The 20952-nt window shown below is 43.0% G+C and overlaps 1 protein-coding gene across 2 annotated transcripts; it reads left to right on the forward strand.

The window, feature by feature from the left end:
* The first annotated feature begins 8824 nt into the window (after window positions 1-8824).
* Window positions 8825-19714, forward strand: mag (myelin associated glycoprotein). Of its 2 annotated transcripts, XM_071907154.2 has the most exons (10): window positions 8825-8870; window positions 9929-10297; window positions 11481-11777; window positions 13480-13737; window positions 14726-14986; window positions 15631-15939; window positions 16468-16567; window positions 17198-17300; window positions 17600-17653; window positions 17965-19714. In XM_071907154.2, the coding sequence occupies exons 1-10, from the start codon at window positions 8825-8827 to the stop codon at window positions 18121-18123; spliced, it is 1956 nt and encodes a 651-aa protein (XP_071763255.2). In that variant the 3' UTR covers window positions 18124-19714. The 2 variants fall into 2 exon arrangements, with proteins under 2 accessions (XP_071763255.2, XP_071763256.2); XM_071907155.2 differs by lacking the exon at window positions 17600-17653.
* The last annotated feature ends 1238 nt before the right edge of the window (window positions 19715-20952 follow it).

A 20952-nucleotide genomic window follows, 5' to 3' on the forward strand; every position in this document is an offset into this window, starting at 1 on the left:
AAGCGTGTGTGTGTGTGTGTGTGTGTGTGTGTGTTTTGTGCGTGCCTAAATGGGCATGCGTGCATGAGTGAGGGTGTTTGTAAGTGTGCATACATGAGTGAGAGAGTGTGTTGATGTGTGTGTGTGTGTGTGTGTGTGTGTGTTGCTCGGTGTGAGCGGGGGACGCTAAAAGCCCAGCCAATTATTACTGGACAGATTTTCCGGCCTGTGCCATTAGCGATGAGCCGTTTCTGTAATTGCCAGAGTGTATTACCACATCCAAACAGAGATGTGATGCCAGGTGCAAGAGCTTCGGATTAGAACCAACCAAAACCGTTTTAGAAGTAATATAACAGTGGTCTTTATTATAAAATCAAGTGGCAGATATGTGCTTCTTTCACTGAACCTGTTAGTAGCTATTGTCCTGTGATTGGAGGTTTTATTGAGAAAAAGGTGGAAGTCCAACCCATGTTTCTCTCTTCTGTTTTTTATCATTTTTCTATCAGTTTTCTATCAGTATCGAGTAAACATGTCGTCCCCACTCAATTGATAAAGGCACCACTTTTGGGTCAAACAGTCAGAAGATGCATCATTCCTCATTCAAAATCAGGCTGGTGGTGTATCAGTTATGGCTTATTAATTATGGCCAGTTATGGTTAATCATAGCATCCCTATCAGGCCGATCAGCGTATTTTTTAAATGCCAGAAGTGAGAACATCATTGTCAAAATGCATCATCCCTCCAAGTTTCATCAAAATCACACCAGTAATTTCTGAAATACTGCGTTAATATTTTGACCTTTTAATTATTGCGTCACCATTATGCCAATCAGTGTATTTTCAAGCTGGATTTGTGTAGCAAGTTTCTCCATCAATTAGACTTTCAGTGTGGGAGTTATGGCCTTTCAAAATTTTAAATGTTGACCTTTAATTATAAAGACCCCATCAGGCCAATGAGTGTAATGATTTATAGACACCAGAACCTAGTGCCAGAATGTATCATCCCTCCAAGTTTTTGCCAAAAGCAGACCAGCAGTGTCTGAAAAATCACATTTGACGGACAGATGTACAGAGCCTGATCCTGACTTCCTGGTGTGGGGGGCCGGTGAGTCTGGGGGAGGAGGGCTGAGGGTTTTGGGGTGTACTGGGAGTACTGGGATGGGGCCATGCTTATTTTTACACAGTCAGGATATTGGCCTTGGGTCTGTGTGGCTGAACAGGTGACGGCTCTGTTTGTCGCCCCCTATTGTTCAGAGCGGAAGGGAGAGTGCTCTAATGAGAGAGGAGGCCTGTGGCTCACCATCTGCCCACTGGGCCGCTGAATCTGTCCACAGACACTGGGCTTGAGAACAGGAAAATGAACTATTGGTGCTATTGGTTGCTTGTCATGTTGGTTGATCTGGCAGCTGAAGCTTATTCTATTGCTGTACTCGTTTTAGTTCGCTCTGGATAAAAGACCCCATTTACACCTGGTATTAAAATGTGATCTTTTTTCTGGATAGCTTTTCTGGATAAGGAAAAATACATGTTAATGCAAGGAGTAAATGCATGCATCGTGCTCACATTGCAATCAGATGTCAGTCAGTCAGCCAGGTGTAAAAGCAAAGTGTCGGCTAAATGCTTAAAATGTAAAATGCAAATGGAACATGCACAGATATGGATGCATCCCTGTGCTTGTGTACTATTGCACAAGTACACGCTGCTGTTGGAAATGCATGCATATACAGCAACACATATGCACATGCACACCCACAGAAACACCACACGCACACACACACATGCAAATACCTAGAGACACTCTCTAACACTCTGACATCTTGTCAGTATCAGTGCCTCTAATAGGTTCTTGCCATTTAGTATATAAATCATACTTCCAGCAAAACCATCGCAGCCTGTCTTTAAGTATATACTTAAAGTAAACCTCAAAGAGGTTCAATATACTTTGATCACCTCAAAGTCTAGTCTAAATCTTTTATTTATGCCAGCACTCTCTGCAGTACCTTGGACAGACTGTGTGACTGGATATTGGCACAACTCTGTGTTTATATTTGTGTGTGTGCATGTGTGTGTGTGTGTGTGTTCAGTGTCTATGCGTGTGGTGCGCTGGGCCCCATCACAGCTCAGCGAGCCATGTGTGGGAGGGGGAGCAGTCATGTTTTAAGACCATCTGCTCCTCTGAGTATTTTAGTGGGGGCCTTAGCTTGTGGACCGACGCGCGTCACAGGCAAACAGCAAAACGCAAGCTGTGAGCGGGCCTGTTCCGGAAAAATTCCTCCAGTTTCTCCCTCGCACAATGGGCAGTGTTCTGCGTACAGGGTTCCCATTATTCCCCCAAGAGCCCGGCGAGCTCTTGTGTACGCACTGTAGATGATATTAACAATACAAATGTTCTTCTTGGCACAGTCGAGTGCTTGTATGAGCCTTTTTTGGTTTGTATGAGCAATTTCAATTATGTAAAATGACTCACTGAAGGTGTCATGGCCTGATTTAGCTGCGTTGATTGTTCAGAAAGCATTTGCATCCCTGAAGTGTGTCTCAGCGTAAGTGACGATTTTAGGATTTGATTAGATAATAGAAGCCAAGGGGAAGCAACTGGATGAGACGGAACACAATCATTGATTTTACTTTGGTTTTCTTTGGTGAATTTGTGTCAGTTCAACACTCAAAATAGAGAGAAAACATGTATTTTCACATGTAGCCTACATCTTTGGTATGGCATTGACACAGACACTCACTCTGTGTCTGTATATGTTTTGTATATGTCTCTCTATCTCTTTCTCTCTCTCTCTCTGTCTCTCTCTCTCTCAAATTCAAATTCAATTTCAAATATGCTTTATTGGCATTACAGGAAAGAAACCAATGTTGCCAAAGCAACATAGTACATCAGTTACGGATCAACATTTTCACACTAAAATCCCTTCCCCCTTGTATCAGTGTGCATGTATATGTATGTCTCTCTCTCTCTCTCTCTCTCAGCACACAGTACATGCACACACACTTCATGTACACATACATACAATGACTGCAGTCCCGTCAGAACAATAGAGCATGCAGGGTGAAGTTACAGACAGTAGGGGAGTTGGAGAGGAAGGTCACATAGCTGTACGCCCCACAGTGAGGAGTGTGTTGGCATGCCTTATACTGCGTGTGTGTAGGGGGGGTATGGCATGCTGCGTATTCGTTTGTACATGGCTGGTCCAGACTGTCAATGCAGCATTCTTCCAGCCAAACTCCCCCCCCCCCCGTTATTATCCCTCTTCTCCAGCCGTTCTCAAGAGTTTCATGCGCTTATGGAGGGATTCCCTTGAGAATATCCACGGCTCGGGCGATGCCATCACTTGGCCGGTGGCCTGAGGGCTTTTTTGGAGACGGTGACTCATCTGACATGTAATGATGAGGGAAAAAAGACACATAACAGTCCCACTTGGAGAGACAAGTCGCCTTTGTTACATTGATGTGTAAACCCACATCTGGACCCAAAGGATCCAGTTTTCGCTCTCCACCCACAAAACATTCCTCAGCAGGGAAAATATTAGATGTGCATCGTAAAGAAGATCAATCTGACTGACCCAAAGCCATTTTGCATTTATGAAACACACAAATGACTCTTTCAAGACATTGCATTAGATACATGTACTTTCTTTGATATCTAATTGTGGACTTGCACTCTTTTAGGTGGTGACTTTTTAACAAATGAATGTACACCTTAACAAGGAGAGAAATATCTATTGCTGCCTAATGTAACTCAGAAATGAAACACGTAGATCTCACGGGTCCTACGTATGTTCTTCTACAGCAGAATTAGTCAAAGTGATACTGTGACTCACCAAGCTGCCCTTTGCTCCTATGTCTTGGGCCCAAGCATGAAAAGTTCAACGGATGTTTGCATACTTCCGTTGACCTTAGAGGGAATCATGAGCCCGACCCAAAGTCTGAGCTACCAAGACTCATGGGACTATAGGCGTCAAGTTATGAAAATGATTGTGGGTGCTCAAAAGAAAACACACATAAAGCTTGCATTATCCCCATATTCTCCCCGACTAAAACGCTACCACGATACTAACAGGTGACTTTTTATTTCGTTTTTTTCCATCACAATGAACTTGTAAAAATGGGGCCTGCATGTCAGTCTTTGAGAAACACTGAAAACACATTTGATGCATGTTTAATCTGCTACATCACGCCGCCGTCCGTCTCCTGTATTCCTGATGATTTGCCCTGTAGAAACTTGACAGCGGTGTGCACAAAAACACAGACGTTTGTGTACCTATTTTGCAAGAGGTTGAGCAAGATTTGAGGTTGCGCAAGATATAATCAAGGTACCCACATGTCAGTCTTTGAGGAACACTGAATACACATTTGATGCATGTTTAATCTGCTACATCACGCCGCCGCAAGATTTAATCAAGGTAGCCACATTGGAAGAGGTAAACCTAAATCCAGATAGAACACACATAACTGTCCTGCCGCTTTCGGATTGGATATTGGGATTTCATCAACTAAAATACATCCTGCAAGCAGTTGTGGGTGGCAGACAGTGGTAACAATCAGACTTAATCTAGCCCAGTATCGACTACAGTTCCTCTTTACCTCCACATAACACGGTGAGGTGGACACATGCGCAGCTGGGTCACAGTTCAAGAAATGCGACTATGTTTATACATGTCCTAACTGGTGTTTATTAATGCAAATATGACCAGAGTACTCCACATATCTTACTGCTTACGTTGAATATGAGCATGATCTTTAATCATTAACAGAGTATGGCGTTTAGATGCTGCCTTATTGCCTTAATCACATTATAATATTGGTGTGCATGTCATGTCTATGTTTGTTTTGGCTAAGCACTTTTATTGTTATATATATATATTTTGAGGGGGTGGGGGGGTGGAGGGGGGTGGGGGGGGGGCTTATTGGGGTGCTCAAGCTCACAGAGCTGGTGCCTATGATGGGACCAGACAGTAGTGGAGGACCAGAGGAATGTAGAGTGGGCCAAGGAACAGGCCCAGAAATGTTTGAATGCATATTCAGAACTGCCCACGACGCACATTCACATATACCAGAGCTCACACAGACTCTCTCTCTCTCTCTCTCTTCCTCTCCCCTTGTCTCCGTCTTCCATCTCCCTTTATCTCCCTTTTCCCCGTCTATCTAGAAACTGACATCAGGCATTCCTCGTTCTGCAGAGAAAGGCGACCAACTGCAGGGGAGAGCGTCTTGAAGCCAACGGGAAGAAAAGAGGCAGAGCTGAGAGGGAGCTGGAGCCTGGTGCTGAGGCTGGTATGAGGCAAGTGCTGTGTGTGTGCGTGTGTGTGTGTGTTCATGTGTGTGTGTGCGTGCGTGCCGTGTGTGAGTGCGTGCATGAGTGCGCACGCGTATGCTCGCTCTGTGCCAGCCGTTTGTCTGTCCCATCAATGGCGCTCTTGTTGCTCGGTCGGTGGTGTCAGTGGCCCTGCCTGGCCGCTCCGCTCTATTCTCTCCTCACATTGCTGATGCATGGGCTCTCTGCCTGGACACACTGCCCGGCTCTTGGCCTTTTGTTGGAGTGCAGATGGTGGAGCTTGACGCAACATTGGAGAAAAGTTAGGATTGTCACAGCAGCCTATACAGTGTGGCATTATGGTTTGGGGCCAAGACGTCTCGAAATGTGACCGCTTTGAGTCTGAGATGTTTATTTGGAGGAGGAAAAAAAGAAAAGGGGGGCGCGGAGACAGTAGAAGGCGGATGATGGAGCTAAGATACCGAATAAACTTCTTTCAAATAACCATGAAAGCATGACGTTTGCAAATGTGTGACTGTTTGACAACGGGATTGCGTGTGCCTCGGCCCGACATATCCGCTGCCCCTTGCAATGCCAAACAAACAGAATTTGTCCCTTTTCTCTGTATCAACGAGGTTTATATCGGTCATGACTGTCTGGGGACGTTTGGATGTGTTAATCACAAAGCTCCAAAACACAATCCTGCCATCTGCAGTCTCCGGCTGCTCCGCCATGGGGCTAAATCCTCCGCTGCTACTTGCACTTGCATTACTGCTGTACTTCTACTGTGCAAGTAATTGTAGTTATAGAGGAGAAGATACAAAGAGCGAAGCACTGTCCGTAACAAATTAAGTTGCTGGTGTCCAAAAAAGGTGCTCTTGGAAACCAGCGAGTTAGATCATGAAGAGAGATATGCATGGTCTCTAGTGCTGGAGCATGCAAAATGTAAAAAATGTAAAAAATGTTCATTCTCAAAAAAAACAACAACCAAGGACACACTTTTTGCAGTGAAAAATATTAAAAAGACTTTATATCGTGAAAAATAGGCTTTTTACAGTGAAAAATAGTCTTTCATTGCAAAAAGTGTGCCTTGGTATTATTTTTGAGAAAGATTTTTTACATTTGTACATTTTGCATGTTCCAGTACTAGAGGCCATGATAATTGTAGTCATAATTATAATAATGATAAACTTTATTTGCATAGGCACTTTTCAAGAGTCTTAAGAGTTCAAGTGCTATACAGACAAAAACAGCAATAAATGAAAGCCAATTAGAGCAGCAAAAATGTCACTGGGAATAAAATACAGCTTTAAAGGGGTTAAAGGGCAAATACAGTAATGGGCAATAAACCAGTTAGTCTGTGCTAACCTTCTATTGCACATAGCTGCGACATATAAGGGGAGACTCCAACTGGCAGATGCACTCAAAACAACAAACAGACCAATGACGAGGCTGATGACATGATGTGGGGGCCTGGGCTTTTGGCGTAGTGACTCATGGTGTCCGAGCGGAGCTAACAGTGACTGTCATTCACTGGATGGGCTTACGTACGACCATACTGTAATGAGTGAGTCTACTGAGGGGGCACAAGCAGGTGCTGACTGACTGTGTGCCTCACCAAGCCTCTGTGTGAGTGAAGGGCCTGTGCGTTGCTCACAAGACTGATGTCATTGCTGATGTTGATGTAACTTTTTTTTGTCTTTTGCAGAGGAGTGGCAGGACGAGGCTGTCAAGCTGTCTGGGTGTGATTGAACACCCTCTAGTGGTCCTGCAGAGCTTCTGTCTGTTTCTACCAATCAGCATTTCAAGGTGAACCCCAGTCTAGTCTAGTCTTGTTTATTTATATCACTCTTTATCACAGTCAGGCATCAAAGGGCTTTACATGCCATCATATACATATCATACACCGTGCTACATCATACATATACATACTACATACAGTATATATACACATCATATACATCCAATACTAGGTCATATACATACTTCATACACATTGTTTACTACATCATATACATACTATACATCATTCATATACTACTTCATTAGATCGTATACATCATATACCAGACTACACACAAACACACTCATGCCTACGGGCAATTCAGAGTCTTCAGTTCACCTGACCTGCATATCTTTGGACACAGTTACTTATTAAATACTTATTCACATGAGCATAAAACATAAAACATATTGCTGTTGTCATGCGAAAACTAACTCCAGTTTTGGCTGATTTTCATGTTTTCACTCCAGTTGAAGGACTAGATGTTCCTCTGTGGGTTGAGAAAATTCTCCAACTCCTGGGATTATGAATCCCTTTCAAACCCCACTTGGATAAACTCAAAAATGCATGGTGGTCAGAGTTCCTGAAAAGTTGACATTTTGGAGAAACAAGGTTTTCACACATTGATGGAAGGTTTCATTATTGTTACCACGTGTGTATACATTTTTAGTAGGTCATTTTTAGCAAGAAGTGTGGGCACCATGCTCTGCCCAAAACTTATACTAAAATCTCCATGAATACTAATACTAGATAAGATAAGATAAGATAAGATATACTTTAATTGTCTTGGACTCTGCGCTGTAGTTCCACAGTACAAACGCAACATAGCAAAACAAAACATCAAAAGAACAAAAAATATCAACATATAGCGGCAGCACCAAATTGCATACCTCATACTGCACATCCCCACATTGCACAACCGCTATGGCTGCAACCTGTCCTACCTGTTGGACATGGCAGGAATGAATGCTTGTAACAGTTTAGCCTGCATGGGACTCTCTATCTTCTACCAGAAGGTAAAAGCTGGTACTCGACGTGGAGAATGTGAGTTGGGATGGACATTATTTTCCGAGCCTCTCTGATAAGAGACTTTATTTAACAAAGTTACAAAGTGCATTATAGCAAAAGAAACAAGCAAAAAGCAAAACAGTATACAAGGGAAATAGCAATAAAATAAGCTAAGTAAATGCAAGTTTATATAGATGAGTTTTCAGTTGTGATTTAAAAGCAGCTGCAGAGTTTAGTCCCATTCTGAAGTCTCCAGGCAAGTTGTTCCAGAGTCTAGGGAACCGAAAAAAGCTCGGTCACCTTTACACTTAAGCCTGGATTTAGGAACAAAGCATAAAGTTTTGCCTGAAGATCTGAGGCTCCGTTTGTGTTCAAGGGGGGGTTTAAAAGCTTGGAAATATAGATTGGGGCCAAACCATGAACTGCTTTAAATGTTAACAGTAAAATTTTCAAATTAATTCTGAATTGAACAGGACAGCAGTGTAGGGGAGGTTGAAAAAAAATCTCTTTTCCTGTTTTCTGGTCAAAAGTCTCTGCATTTTGCTCAAGTTGCAGATGTGATAGCGCTTTTAAACTGAGGCCAGAATAGAGTTACAGTAGTCCAAGCTATTGACAACGTATCAGAAATAATTTGAATATTTGTGTGTTTTTTAGATGTAGATACTAAGATATGTTTTGTCTCAGGCAGCAGTACCTATGCATTTTTAGATTTGTTTCTTGATGATAATCCTAAGTCCTATAATGCATGACTGTTATCTGTTGCAGAGGTCTATGGTCCAGCGCTAAGCAGAGACCATGTGGTGTTTGGAGCTGCTCTTGCCACTCTTGCTGATCATCAAAGGTAACAAATTCATCCACCTCTTCCTCGTTTGATGGTGACAACAGGGCTCATTGACTTTTAGGGAAATTTTAATGATCAACTTTCAAGAAAGAAAAAAAGAAAAAAGCTTGAATTGGCTGTCAGTTAACTGCAAAGACCTGGTGGGCAAGCCTGCTGCTCCATGATGCACTGGGACAGCTGACTGTTTTGACTCAGCCAGACAGATTCATCACTGGTTACATAGTAGACATATGCCTCCTCCATGGGACCCAAACCCCCCCTCCCCCACCATGAGAGCCTCTCTTGGATAACATCCTCTAGTCACTCAAATTCTCCCTTTCCTTTCTCCATGTCATTGAATTCACTGAGCAGGATTTGATTTCTATAAGAAATTAGGTTTTATATGTCAAAATATAACATCAGAGACTGACATTCAGGTCAATTTGGGCCAGTGGTTTTTCAAAGTTACTGGCCCGAACACTGAAACTACTGGCCCGTTAGTGTATCAGTACGTTTTGATGCTGTCACGTTGAGATAGTGTTTTCTCATTCCGAGAAGTCTAAATTGCAATTCAGTCACGACAAAACCAAAACACAGTAAAAAAATCAACACCAACATACCCATCAGAGTTAATGTAACACTTTTGATAATTTTGAACAGCTGCCTCAGAGCCTAACAGCTGTATGAGTGGGCAAACAACTCTCCAATCAACACTTATCAACTCACTGTCACTGAAAAATCAACACTTATAAAGACAGGAAAATTTGCTGTGGGCCAAAATAAATATTTATTGTCCTGGAGCTCTGAGAAAACAGTGTTGGGCAAGTGCCTGATTACATCTAGAAAGGAATATCTGTTCACTGTTTTGGCAGCAGTTTATAAAAAAATACACATTTTAGGAGCTGGAAAACAGCTTCCCTTCTTTTACCATGATTTGTTTCCTGTCTTATCTTGCAGCTGTGGCCTAGTTGAGTAAACTCTTTTGGGTGATCTTGTATCTTTGGAAAGCTAATAGCTCTTCAGTCATAGTAATTATCCCAGTGTATCTCGCTGAACGTTTGCCTCCCCTCTGCTCTCAGATGCCAGCTGCCAGTGGAACGTATGGGTACCTCGGGACATCTCGGCCATGACTAACTCCTGCGTGGTCATCCCGTGCACCTTCATGTACCCATCTGGTATCAGGCCGTACCGCGGCATTCACGGCATCTGGTACTTCGGCCAGCCCTACCCTCAGCTCTTCCCTCCCGTAGTATTCAAATCACGCACGGACATCGTGCACGAGAGCTACAAAGGCCGCACCAAGCTGCTGGGCGACCTGCACCAGAGGAACTGCACTCTGCTCATCAACAACATCGGCACGGAGCACTCAGGGAGATATTACTTTCGTGCTGACCTCGGGGGCGCCAACATTTACACATACCCCGACTTCTCTGAGCTCAAAGTCCTGGGTAGGTCGGCTGATTGGAGTGGGAAAGTTAACTGAATAACTTCTAGGGATCAGACAATATACTTATCTCACGATACGATTCGATATGTGATATGGGGTTCACAATTCGATACAACCACGATACGATATGATAAATAAAAGTTCAGTGACAAGTTTACTTCTGAGCCACAAATCTTTCTAGCAAAGGAATTGGCTTGCTAGAATGTAAACAACAATTTAAAAATGTCATTAAAAAGTGCAAATAATATAATTTGGATGGAGAGCTTGTGAAATTGTGATCATCAAGCCGTCTCATTTGTGATTAGCCTACTACAACAGAATAAAATGTAGCTAATATCATGATTCATTTTTCTGCCCCACAATAAGTATTGTCACATTTTTGTATTGCATTATATTGAATTTCGATATAGCGTCCCATCTCTAATAACTTCATAGTAACATAATAAAAAGTAGAAAAAGTGGAGTGGTGTGCACATCCAACCCAAGTTGGGTACAGGTGCAGGACAAAATCAGCAACTTACAGAGAGACAAGGAAGGATGTCCGCACACTGAATATAAGCTCCCAAAGAATTTATTGCAACATTTTCGACCAGCAAGGTCTTCGTCAGGCAAATGGTCATTTGCCTGACGAAGACCTGTATATTAACATAATAAACCGTTATCCTGTTAATAAAATTGACATTAATGTGAAAAGTTACCTACCAAGCTCCCTACCTTTTCCTGTTATACTTTTACTGTGATACTTATTATATTTTTCACTTTTAAGGTTCCGATTTTTGACATGTAAGCCATTTGCAATGATCACTAAAGAGTTCTTCCATACATATTCACCCTTTTTGAAAAATTTCAACCTTCTTGTTAAAGTAACAGTAAAAAAGTTATTACCTTAATGGTACATAACTTTTATTACATTACTAGTAAATGTATCACCTTAAAAGGATTAATACACTATTAGCTGCTAAATTATGCTGATGATTTATTATATTAATTTAGAGGACTACTTTTGCTTTTATAGCCTAGTTTAAGTAAATTTAAGACCAGATACTTTTATACTTTGACTTGAGTAAAGGATTTGTGTACTTCCACCACCTCTGACAATATTTTAGCCCCATAAATAGACAAATCTCGCACAACTGTGTCCATTGAGTAAATCCACTAATCCTCTCTGTCTGTCTGTTCTCCAGATCAGCCCAACATCGACGTCCCAGAGGAGATAGTCAGTGACGAGAATCTGGAGCTGACGTGCTACGCTCCTGACAACTGTCCGGACATGACTCCAGAGATCCAGTGGATGTACACCGACTACCTGCCGGACCCGGAGTTCTCCTCCGACTACCTGGAGGAGAGCAACACGGCCGTTCTCTCCAGCACGCTCACCTTTGTACCCAGACCCATGCACAACGGGCAGCTGCTGGGCTGCAGGGTCTACTACCCCAACACCACGCTGGTCTACGAGAGGCTCATCTCTCTGGACATCAAGTGTAAGTGATTCGCACCTCATGTTAAAGGGACATTAAAGGTAATAGTTCACCCAAAAATGAAAATTCTGTCATTATCTACTCACCCTCATGCCAGTTGAAACACAGGTGAATTTTGTTCGTCCATATAACACACAGGGAGGTTGCCACTCCGTAGAAGTGGAAACAACTTAAGTCAGAGTCCGGTTCTTCCAAAAAGGGCAAAAAATGACTATAAAATTACTCCATACAGCTTGTGCATCATAACCCAAGTCTTCTGAAGCCAAACGATCACACAGTAAGCAGAGAAGACCTTTATATACACCTTACTTAGGGCAAATCTTCACTACAACCGCTGTTTTCGACAACGTTCATGTGAATCTGTAGTGAACATTTCTCCTCAGACGATTTCCTTTAAGTAATCAACAGCCCATATCAACCTTGATTGGTGTCCATTAGGAATTGCAACAGCATTGATAGAGCTCATCTCTTCCTATACAACCACTCCAGTCTGCTTGAATAACTGTGGCCTGTATTTGACACAAACAGTACATTTTCACAATAGAGATGAGGAAGCAAGCTAGGCAGAGCAGAGATCCAACAGAAATGTGTAGTGATGAGGTAATATAAATGACAATGCAAAATATTCTAATAATAATACAGCTTTTTCATTTGCTTTTTTCGGCTTGAGAACGAGGCTCAATAGCCTTCGTAGTTGAAATGTCTCGCTCACTCATAATAGTGTGAGCTAGAAAGTGAGTTTTGAAAGCAAGATTTCGACACCTGAAGATTTTTGAGTCAATGGTATTCCACAGATATATTATGGTCTATGGGGCAGTACAAATCTTTTATTTTGCCCTTTGAAGTATACAAACAGAGCGGAGGTTTGAAACACAGAATTGAAATCGTGCTCCAACAACAGGAGCAGCAGAGAGCCCCTTTGACTCAAAAGACAAATCTAGAGTGAGACAGAGAACTTCTCTCTATTTATAATTTGCTCTACATCGATTATATCTGAGGCCTCTTGTAGCCCTCTGTAGCACATAGATATGACATAAAGACGGAGGGCGTCTCCAAATGGCAGATGCACTTGAAACAACCTGCAGACCAATGATGGGGTTAAGGATATTATGTGGAAGGCCCGGTTTTGGCGAAGTGTAACATGGTGTTACGGTGACTGTCGCTCTTTGGACTGTCATGTACTGACTGACCCTGAGTTTGTTATTTTGTTAAAGTGCTGGAGATAATAGTCAAGTATATAAACAGAAATCTTCTGGACATTTAGGAAGGTGCAATTTGTATTTTTAAAGCAAGCTTTTGGTCTAAGCAACTTCCATCAGAGCATGGAAACTGCATGGCTGTAAGTGTGTGGGATTGTATCTCTGTTATCCTAAAGGTGCAATGTGTAGTATTTGTACACATCATATTGTCAAATTAATTGTTTGTGGTAATTATACTAATAAAATCTCAAAATTACTGCCAATTTATTAATTTCTTTGTGCTAAAACGCTTCTTTGTAGCACCTTTAATGTACATACAGTGACACGAGAAGAGAGGCCTTTGCTCCCATGTTATTCAATGCAGAGGAGGGATGGGGGATGCTAACCTTCTTCTGCTGAATCTGTTTTTTATCAGAAAAGTTCAACTGCAACGTTTTCAAGGGGCATTTATTTAGTGTTGTCTGTTCTGGGACATGAAATGAATCCGCCCCCCCCTCCCCCCACAGATGCCCCTCGCTCGGTGTGGGTGAACGTCTCGTCGGAGGTGATGGAGGGCAGCTCTGTGACGCTGCACTGCGAGGTGGACAGTAACCCTCCTCCCAGGATCTCCTGGATGTTCGGGGACCAGGAGCTCCTGTGGGACACGGCCTCCAACTCCTCACTCTCCCTGGACGACGTGACGCCCGCTCAGGAGGGAATCTACACCTGCGTCGGGGACAACGGATACGGCCTCATGAACACTTCCATGTACCTGGCCGTCAAGTGTGAGTCTCGAAAACGTCGACGTTACATTTACATTTAGGCGTTTAGGTGACGCTCTTACGCTTCTTGAAAGATTTACAATGAGTGCACAGTTGAATAAGTTTAACTTCCCACATCAGCAACATTACAAGTAGCCAACAGCAAGGGGTGCAAGGGTCAACACTTTCTGAAGAAATAAGAATCTGGGAGAAATGACTGAAAAATTATAAGAAACAAGACAGGAGCATGATCAGGTGCAAGGAGGATTGGATTGATCTCTTGCTTAAATCAGGACAGACTTTTTCCTTTGCTAAACTTTTCCCAACCATCCTCTCAAACTTCAATCTGTCCTTTTCTCTTTGCTTCCTCCACCTCAACTCTCTCCCTATTTTAGATTTAGATTAGGTTCATTTGCACATAGACACACGAGACATTTACACATTATATTGATTAAAAAACAGCACAAAAGATATGGGAGCGCAGGTGAAGTTGAAGCTTGATAGGCCTCATTTTAGTTCACCTAAATGATAAAGACATTATAATTAAGGGCATTAATGGCAGATTTATAGCATGCATATACAATTCTGAAACAGCTTGCTGAATTAACTAACCCTAAGTGGTCATGTGTTTATTATTCTTGGAATACTTAAAGTGATGTTGAACTTTGGTAGTATCTTGGGTTGTGTTCCTGGACATGATATAACCCCAAAATCGGCGATTCTCTGTTGTCTGTTGCTCTGGGGCTCCGCTACAGACAATAACAGATGACAGAGAATCGCAGATTTTGGGGTTACATCATGTCCAGGAAACTACACAGCCCAAGGTACTACCAAAGTTCAACATCACTTCAAAGGGGCATTAAGTAATCCGTAACCTTTATCAACCTCTACTGGCGATCAGCAGGAATTGCAGCAACATCAATAGAATGCATCTCCTCCCACACAAATCCCTGGCACCTGGCTTTTTCCAAATCAGTATAAGAATTAAAAATGAAACTCTGGTTTCTTGCAGATCCTCCCCGTGAGCCGACAGTGAACGGCTCTATGACGGTGCTGGAGGGATCCTCGCTCTCCCTGCACTGCAGCACCCAGGGGAGCCCGGCCCCCACCCTGACCTGGCTGAAGGACGGGGAGCTGGTGGGCACCATCACCGCCGAGGAGCTGTCGGTGCTGGAGATCGCAGACATCACGCCGCAGGGAGACGGGCAGTACCGCTGCCTGGCCGAGAACGAGCACGGCCGAGCCAGCAGCTCCTTCAACATCACAGTGGAGTGTGAGTGTTCACTGTGATGCATTTCACACAACACTACTGCCAAAAAGTAGGAAAAGGCTGAGAATTAGACCATGAGTAATACTGACCTGTTGATTCCAAATACAATGTGAGATGAGAAGTTGATTAATTGATGCCAACTGACATCAGTTTTGAGTGTTTTCTCTCTATATTGTGATGGGTTTGCCTGTAATACTGTGTCACTGAGGGAGATGTAATCAAAATGTTTGACACAACTCAACTGCTGGAGCTGAAACGATTAGTTGATTAATCAATTAGATGATCGTCAGAAAATTATTCAATTATAATGTTGATAGTCAATCATTTTAGTCATTTATCAAATACAAATATCAAACATTTGCTGGTTCCTGCTTCACAAATGCTAAGATTTGCTGCTTTTCTCTGTTTCACATCATTATACTTTGAGGTTTTTGGCTGCTGGTCAGACTAAATAAGCAATTTTAAGAATCACTTTGGGCTCTGGTAACTAGTAATAGGCATTTGACATTATTTTTGACATTTTATAGACTAAATGATTAATCGCTTAATCAAAAACATAATAAATAGATGAATTGATAATGAAAATAATTGTTAGTTGCAGCTCTAATAACTGCCACTGAGCAAATAAGCATCCTTTTATTGCCCAGATGCCCCGGTCTTCCTGGAGGAGTCGAAGTGCACGGTGGTGCGGGAGGGCGTCCAGTGCGTCTGCATGGCCACGGGAAACCCCGAACCCACCATAGAGTTCTACCTGCCCGACCTGAACATCACCATCAACGAAACGGACGGCAGGTACAACTACTACACGCACACGGACGGACACACGTCCACGGGCATGATCAAGCTGCGGGAGAAGGGCGAGCGGGTCGGCAACGGCGGCCCGGCCGTCAACGTCCACTGCAGCGTCAGCAACATGTACGGCACCGAGAGCGTCCATCTGGAGCTGCAGCAAGAGAGTGAGTAGAAATCAACGGCTGGGCATCACTTTTGACATGTTTGAGTTTCAGGAAATCGCATTAGAATCAGAAATTCTCCTTCTTCTTCTCTCCTCCATTCCCTCATCCTCTTCTTCTTCTTCTTCTTATGTGTTGTGAAATCTATCCATTATTAAACAAAGAACATGATGGAGGTTTGAGTTTGAGCAAATTACACTGGAATAGGAAATAATTCTTCTTCTTTTCTCCTGCTCCTCCTCACCCTCCTCTTCTTCCTCTTATATGTTGTTTGCTTTTTATTTTTTTTTATTAAGTCAAAAAGTGCTCATTTAAAATTTTTTATTGTGTTTCATTCTCAAGAAAGCACATGATGGTTTGAATTTGAAAAAATCACATTAGAATTGGAAATTCTTCTTCTTCTCTCATTCTTTCCGATGCATCCTCCTCTTGTTGGCTAGATGCACCTCAGTGTTTTCCATAAGCTGATGCAGCCTATCCATAATTAAGTCATATGCCGTCATCTTCTATTTTGATTGCCTCTATTTTCAGAAAAGTACATGATGGCCGTCATAGTTGGCACCATTGGAGGAGTGGCGGTCATAGCCTTCATCATTGCAGCAGTGAGATACGTGGGCCACAACAACAAGAAGTGAGTATACATCACAAACTAATGGAGAGGGCAGTGCCAGGCAGAAGTAGTCATTTTTTCCTCACAAAGCTTTTTTTTGAAATCCAAGGAAACACTTAAGCCTAGTCATCCATTCTAAAGCACATCTATGTATCCGGTACATGAGTGAATGTGGGATTGATGGACGTGAGAATCAGAGCCGTGTCTCCAGAGCAACTTCACTTTATTTGCCATCACAAGTCCCCCTGTTGAAATCCTTGGAGATCCACATTGGCTGCCTTGTGCAGTGGGTTAGCAAGCTGGACTAACCTTATAGTTTGCAGGCACAATTCCCTGCTCTGACACTGCTTTGTATCCTTGACCTGCTACGCTAAATACAACCCAGGTAGCCCTCTTAACCAAGGTGCTTTATTTTAGCTCCAAGGCATATTTGGACCCAAAAAAAAGCAAGCTTCCTATGGCAAATCACCCCTGAAGCGGGTGTGAGCTCAGCAACTAAACCCATGAAATAACCACGTCAATCACAGCCACGGTTGGCCTCGAGCATAACCTTGTAGAGCTTGTTGTTTTAAAATGGATGCCCAGGCTTGGAGTGTCGCCCTGCGTTAGTGGCAGTGAGACCGAGTCTGATCATGTGACTCCGTCCCCCAGAGAGAATGGCAACCCTGGGCAGGACCTGGTCTCTAAACTGGAGAACCCAGCTTTGTACTACAGCGCAGTCAAGAAGGACAAACAAAATCTGAGGAAGAAAGTGGTGAGACATGTTGACGTCAATGATTATGATTATGATGGAGGATGGGTTGGATGACCATTCTCAGATTGTTGCAAACGGTTTGGGGCAAGTTTTTGTGTCATGAAAAACAAGTCGTAAATGATGAGACCCCATTTGACCTCTGAGAATGAGGACATTTAAGCTTTGTGTTCCTAGAAGGAATCTCTCCCACTACCAATCAAGTAGCCTCAACCATGACCTTTCCAAACACTGTTTTCTCTTGCTTTCATCGCTTCTCTGCGTTTTTCTGTCTGTTTTTCTCTTCCCTAACTCTTGCACAGCTTAAGACAGAGCTGTTGGGCTCAAAGTTTAACTCCATTCTAGAGGAGACTACGGTAAGGTTCCTAAACAAATCCCTGTTAAAAACATACAAGCCGCAGTGATAGACGTCATCTCCTTGCATATCAGCTTCTTTGTTCTGTATACTGCCTTTGATTTCCAAAACTGCTGTTGCATGGCTGCATCAGTGCTAACAGAAACTGCTGGACTAACAGGAAACATCTCAGTCTCCTTGTCAGCACCTACTGTGTTGACCAATAACGACTAATATTATCTTTTCTTTATGGTGCATGGTGTTATCTGTGGTCTGAGGTGTCAGCGGCCGAGTTGTGACTCTGATCGACCCCTTGTGTCTTTCTGTCTGCAGGGAGAAGACGGGGATTATCAACATGTGGGCTCTCTGGCAGACCTGGAGAGGCAAGAGCTGAATTATGCCGCTCTGGAGTTTATCGGGGCCAGGTCCAGGGAGGGCGCCTCAGGGAGGGGGGATGACGGCAGCGACTATACTGAAATCAAAGCCAAATGAATCGCGATCCTTCCCTGATCCCTCGGCTATGCGAGACGCAGTGGCAGCCACGTTCCCCTCCGCATCCTCCGCCCCATAAACCGTGTCTTAATCCTCCCTACTGGATTTCATCCTGCACATGATGACTCCTCGTTTCTCATTCCTTCAGATTCGTCCCGTATGATGTTCCCCTCAGTGCAACTACTCCCCCCTCATGCCCCCCCACACCCCCCCTCCTCCATGGGATGCTCTGTCACATGTCACCATCTGGGACAACTGGTACTTTCTGGGTCGGAGCATGACCCGCTGGACAATGTAAACAAAAAAAGCTCTTTGAATTTCAGTATCAGTTGACCAGCTCATGGGCTCTCAAGTCCCTAACATGTGCAGCGCTAGCTACCATATTTTTTTTGTTGCTTTCTCCATGTTCTTCATTTTGATTGTTGATGTTGCCGTCAAGCAGCGGACATCTGGGGCTCCCCTGTGCTTGCATCATCCTCACTTTTCGCTCCACATCTGTCTCTTGTAATCGTCACTGTGTCTGCTGCCAGTCGATGCATCAGGGAAAGGGGTAACTGCGCTTTTTGTTCTCTTATCTATGTATATGTGTGACTATGGGCTGAGAGCAGAGGGGTTTCCCTCTCCTCTCACTCCAGAGGCTCATTACATCCCAAGAAGATAATTGTTTAAGGCCAGAGCCGGGTATGCGTCCCATCGAAGGTGTATCAGTATCTTGTTTCCACATAATTATATTTAGTGTGTGTGCTGTGACTCAGTAGCCTCTGATAATAAATGAAAATGTTGGGAATTTGTCACTATCACTTTTTTTATGATAAGAAATGAAGAGGTTTGGTAAAAGTGATATTCTGTCTGGAACACAGAACTTCAGTGTCTGTTCCAGAAATGTCCGTTCTGAAAAATGGCACGGCTAATTTCCATTGTTTCTAGTGAACGACTAGAATATACTGAACCATGGCCAATGCAGAATGTTTGTTTCATCTTCTACTCCACATTTTTGATGATTTCTCCCAAAGCACAAATTCTAGCTGATTGGTCTGGGAAATACAGAATTACAGCACAACATACTTGCGCGACCGGCCAAAGTGTATCTCTTTGAGACAATGTATGTGTGTGTGTGTGCGTGTGTGTGTGTGTGTGTGTGCGCGCGCGCGCGTGTGTGTATTCAAATAGTGCTGAAAGATCAAAGGACACTGATCACTGGGGTCTTAAGGGAGTTAGAGTATCACTTTACTTGAGACTGCTTTAAGTGTTTGTACATGGTTGTGAAGTGTGAAGTTGATGCTTTATTCTCACAGGGTTGCATCAGATGTTTGAATGACAAAAAGTGATGCTGACTAGCCAGTTGGCTGTGCTATTCAAAGACATTTGATCAACTCGTGATGTAATATGAAAGCTCACTAATGGTCTAACTAGATAATGATTGTGTTAATAATATATTAATAAGCTGTATATGGATAAGTAAAGGGATGCCAGTTTGTAAATACCCTGCATGACTATTTTGCTAGCAGGCATTTATTTAAGTAATCTATGGTGAAAAACTTAGTTTTGCAGCAATGGTCCATGCTGGTGTGACGAGTCCAATGCATTTTTGTCACACTTCATTCAACCGCTCTGACTGAACACTGTCTTAATATAAGCTGAAATGATGCTATACCCAGTCACAACATCTGATGTTAGAAAACAGCACCAACATCTGAACAGTGTAAATTATAGCAAGTGAAACCAAGAACCTCAAATTCCACAAGTGGCTATGTTTACATGCAGACAGTCACCTGGTTATTGGCCATGCAGAGAGGTCTAATGCAGGTTGAGCTGTTTACAGGAACCTTTGATAAGCTGATAATGAGTATCGCTGTTGCCATGAATAAACCATTTGAAAGTATACTCACCGGCCATTTTATTAGGTGCTCGTTAACGCAAATTGCCTGCTCCTCCAAACAGAGAATCATGTGGCTGCAACTCAGTATATAAAGCATGCAGACATGGTGAAGTGGTTTCTTTTTTGTTCAACCAAACATTAGAAAGGGGCAGAATGTGTGATCTGACTTTGACCATGGTGTGACTGTTGTGGTTCCAGGGTCTCAGAAACAGCTGCCGTGAGATTTTCACACACTACAGTCTGTAGAGTTTACAGAGATTGGAGCGGTAAACAAAAAAACATCCAGCGAGCAAAAACAGCTTGATAATGAGAGAGGTCAGAGGTCAGAGGAGAATGGACAGTCTAACCCTAACAGAAAGACCACACATGCACCAATAACAGCTCTTTACAACAGCGGTGTGCAGAAGGGCATCTCACAACACAACGTTGTTGGCCCTTATGATAAGTGTTGCTATAGTAACAGTTGACCAGCCGGTACTAGATAGGTGTACCTAATAAAGAGGCTGGTGAGTGTATATTCCTGTCCACCTGTGGTGTCCGATTAACAGCTAGAACAGTCCACCAAAAAAAAAAGAGTATGAAAAAGATGCGGCCGCTAGCTGCCATCTTTGACTGAGCAGTAGATTACTTCTAATACAGCGGAAAGAAATAATCATGCCACCATGTTTTTTGTTGACATCAAAATGTACCCATAATGCCGTGCGGGTCTGAGTTTGTAAACCAAATGTATGAGTATGAGCTAGAGTATGAGCTTAAGAACACAATTCTCCATGCATGTAAATGTCAGCCAGAGTCAGCCAGCTATTCTGACTGTATATGACATCTTTCATATTAAGACATTGTTCGGTCAACCTTATGATGGGCGGGTTCAAAATATGCGAGCCAGCATTCTTATATTGCCAATTCAGACAAAATCAATAACCAGTTCCTGTCTTTGAATTCCTCATGGG

The sequence above is a fragment of the Centroberyx gerrardi genome, chromosome 12 (assembly GCF_048128805.1).
Source record: "Centroberyx gerrardi isolate f3 chromosome 12, fCenGer3.hap1.cur.20231027, whole genome shotgun sequence".
Taxonomy (NCBI): domain Eukaryota; kingdom Metazoa; phylum Chordata; class Actinopteri; order Beryciformes; family Berycidae; genus Centroberyx; species Centroberyx gerrardi.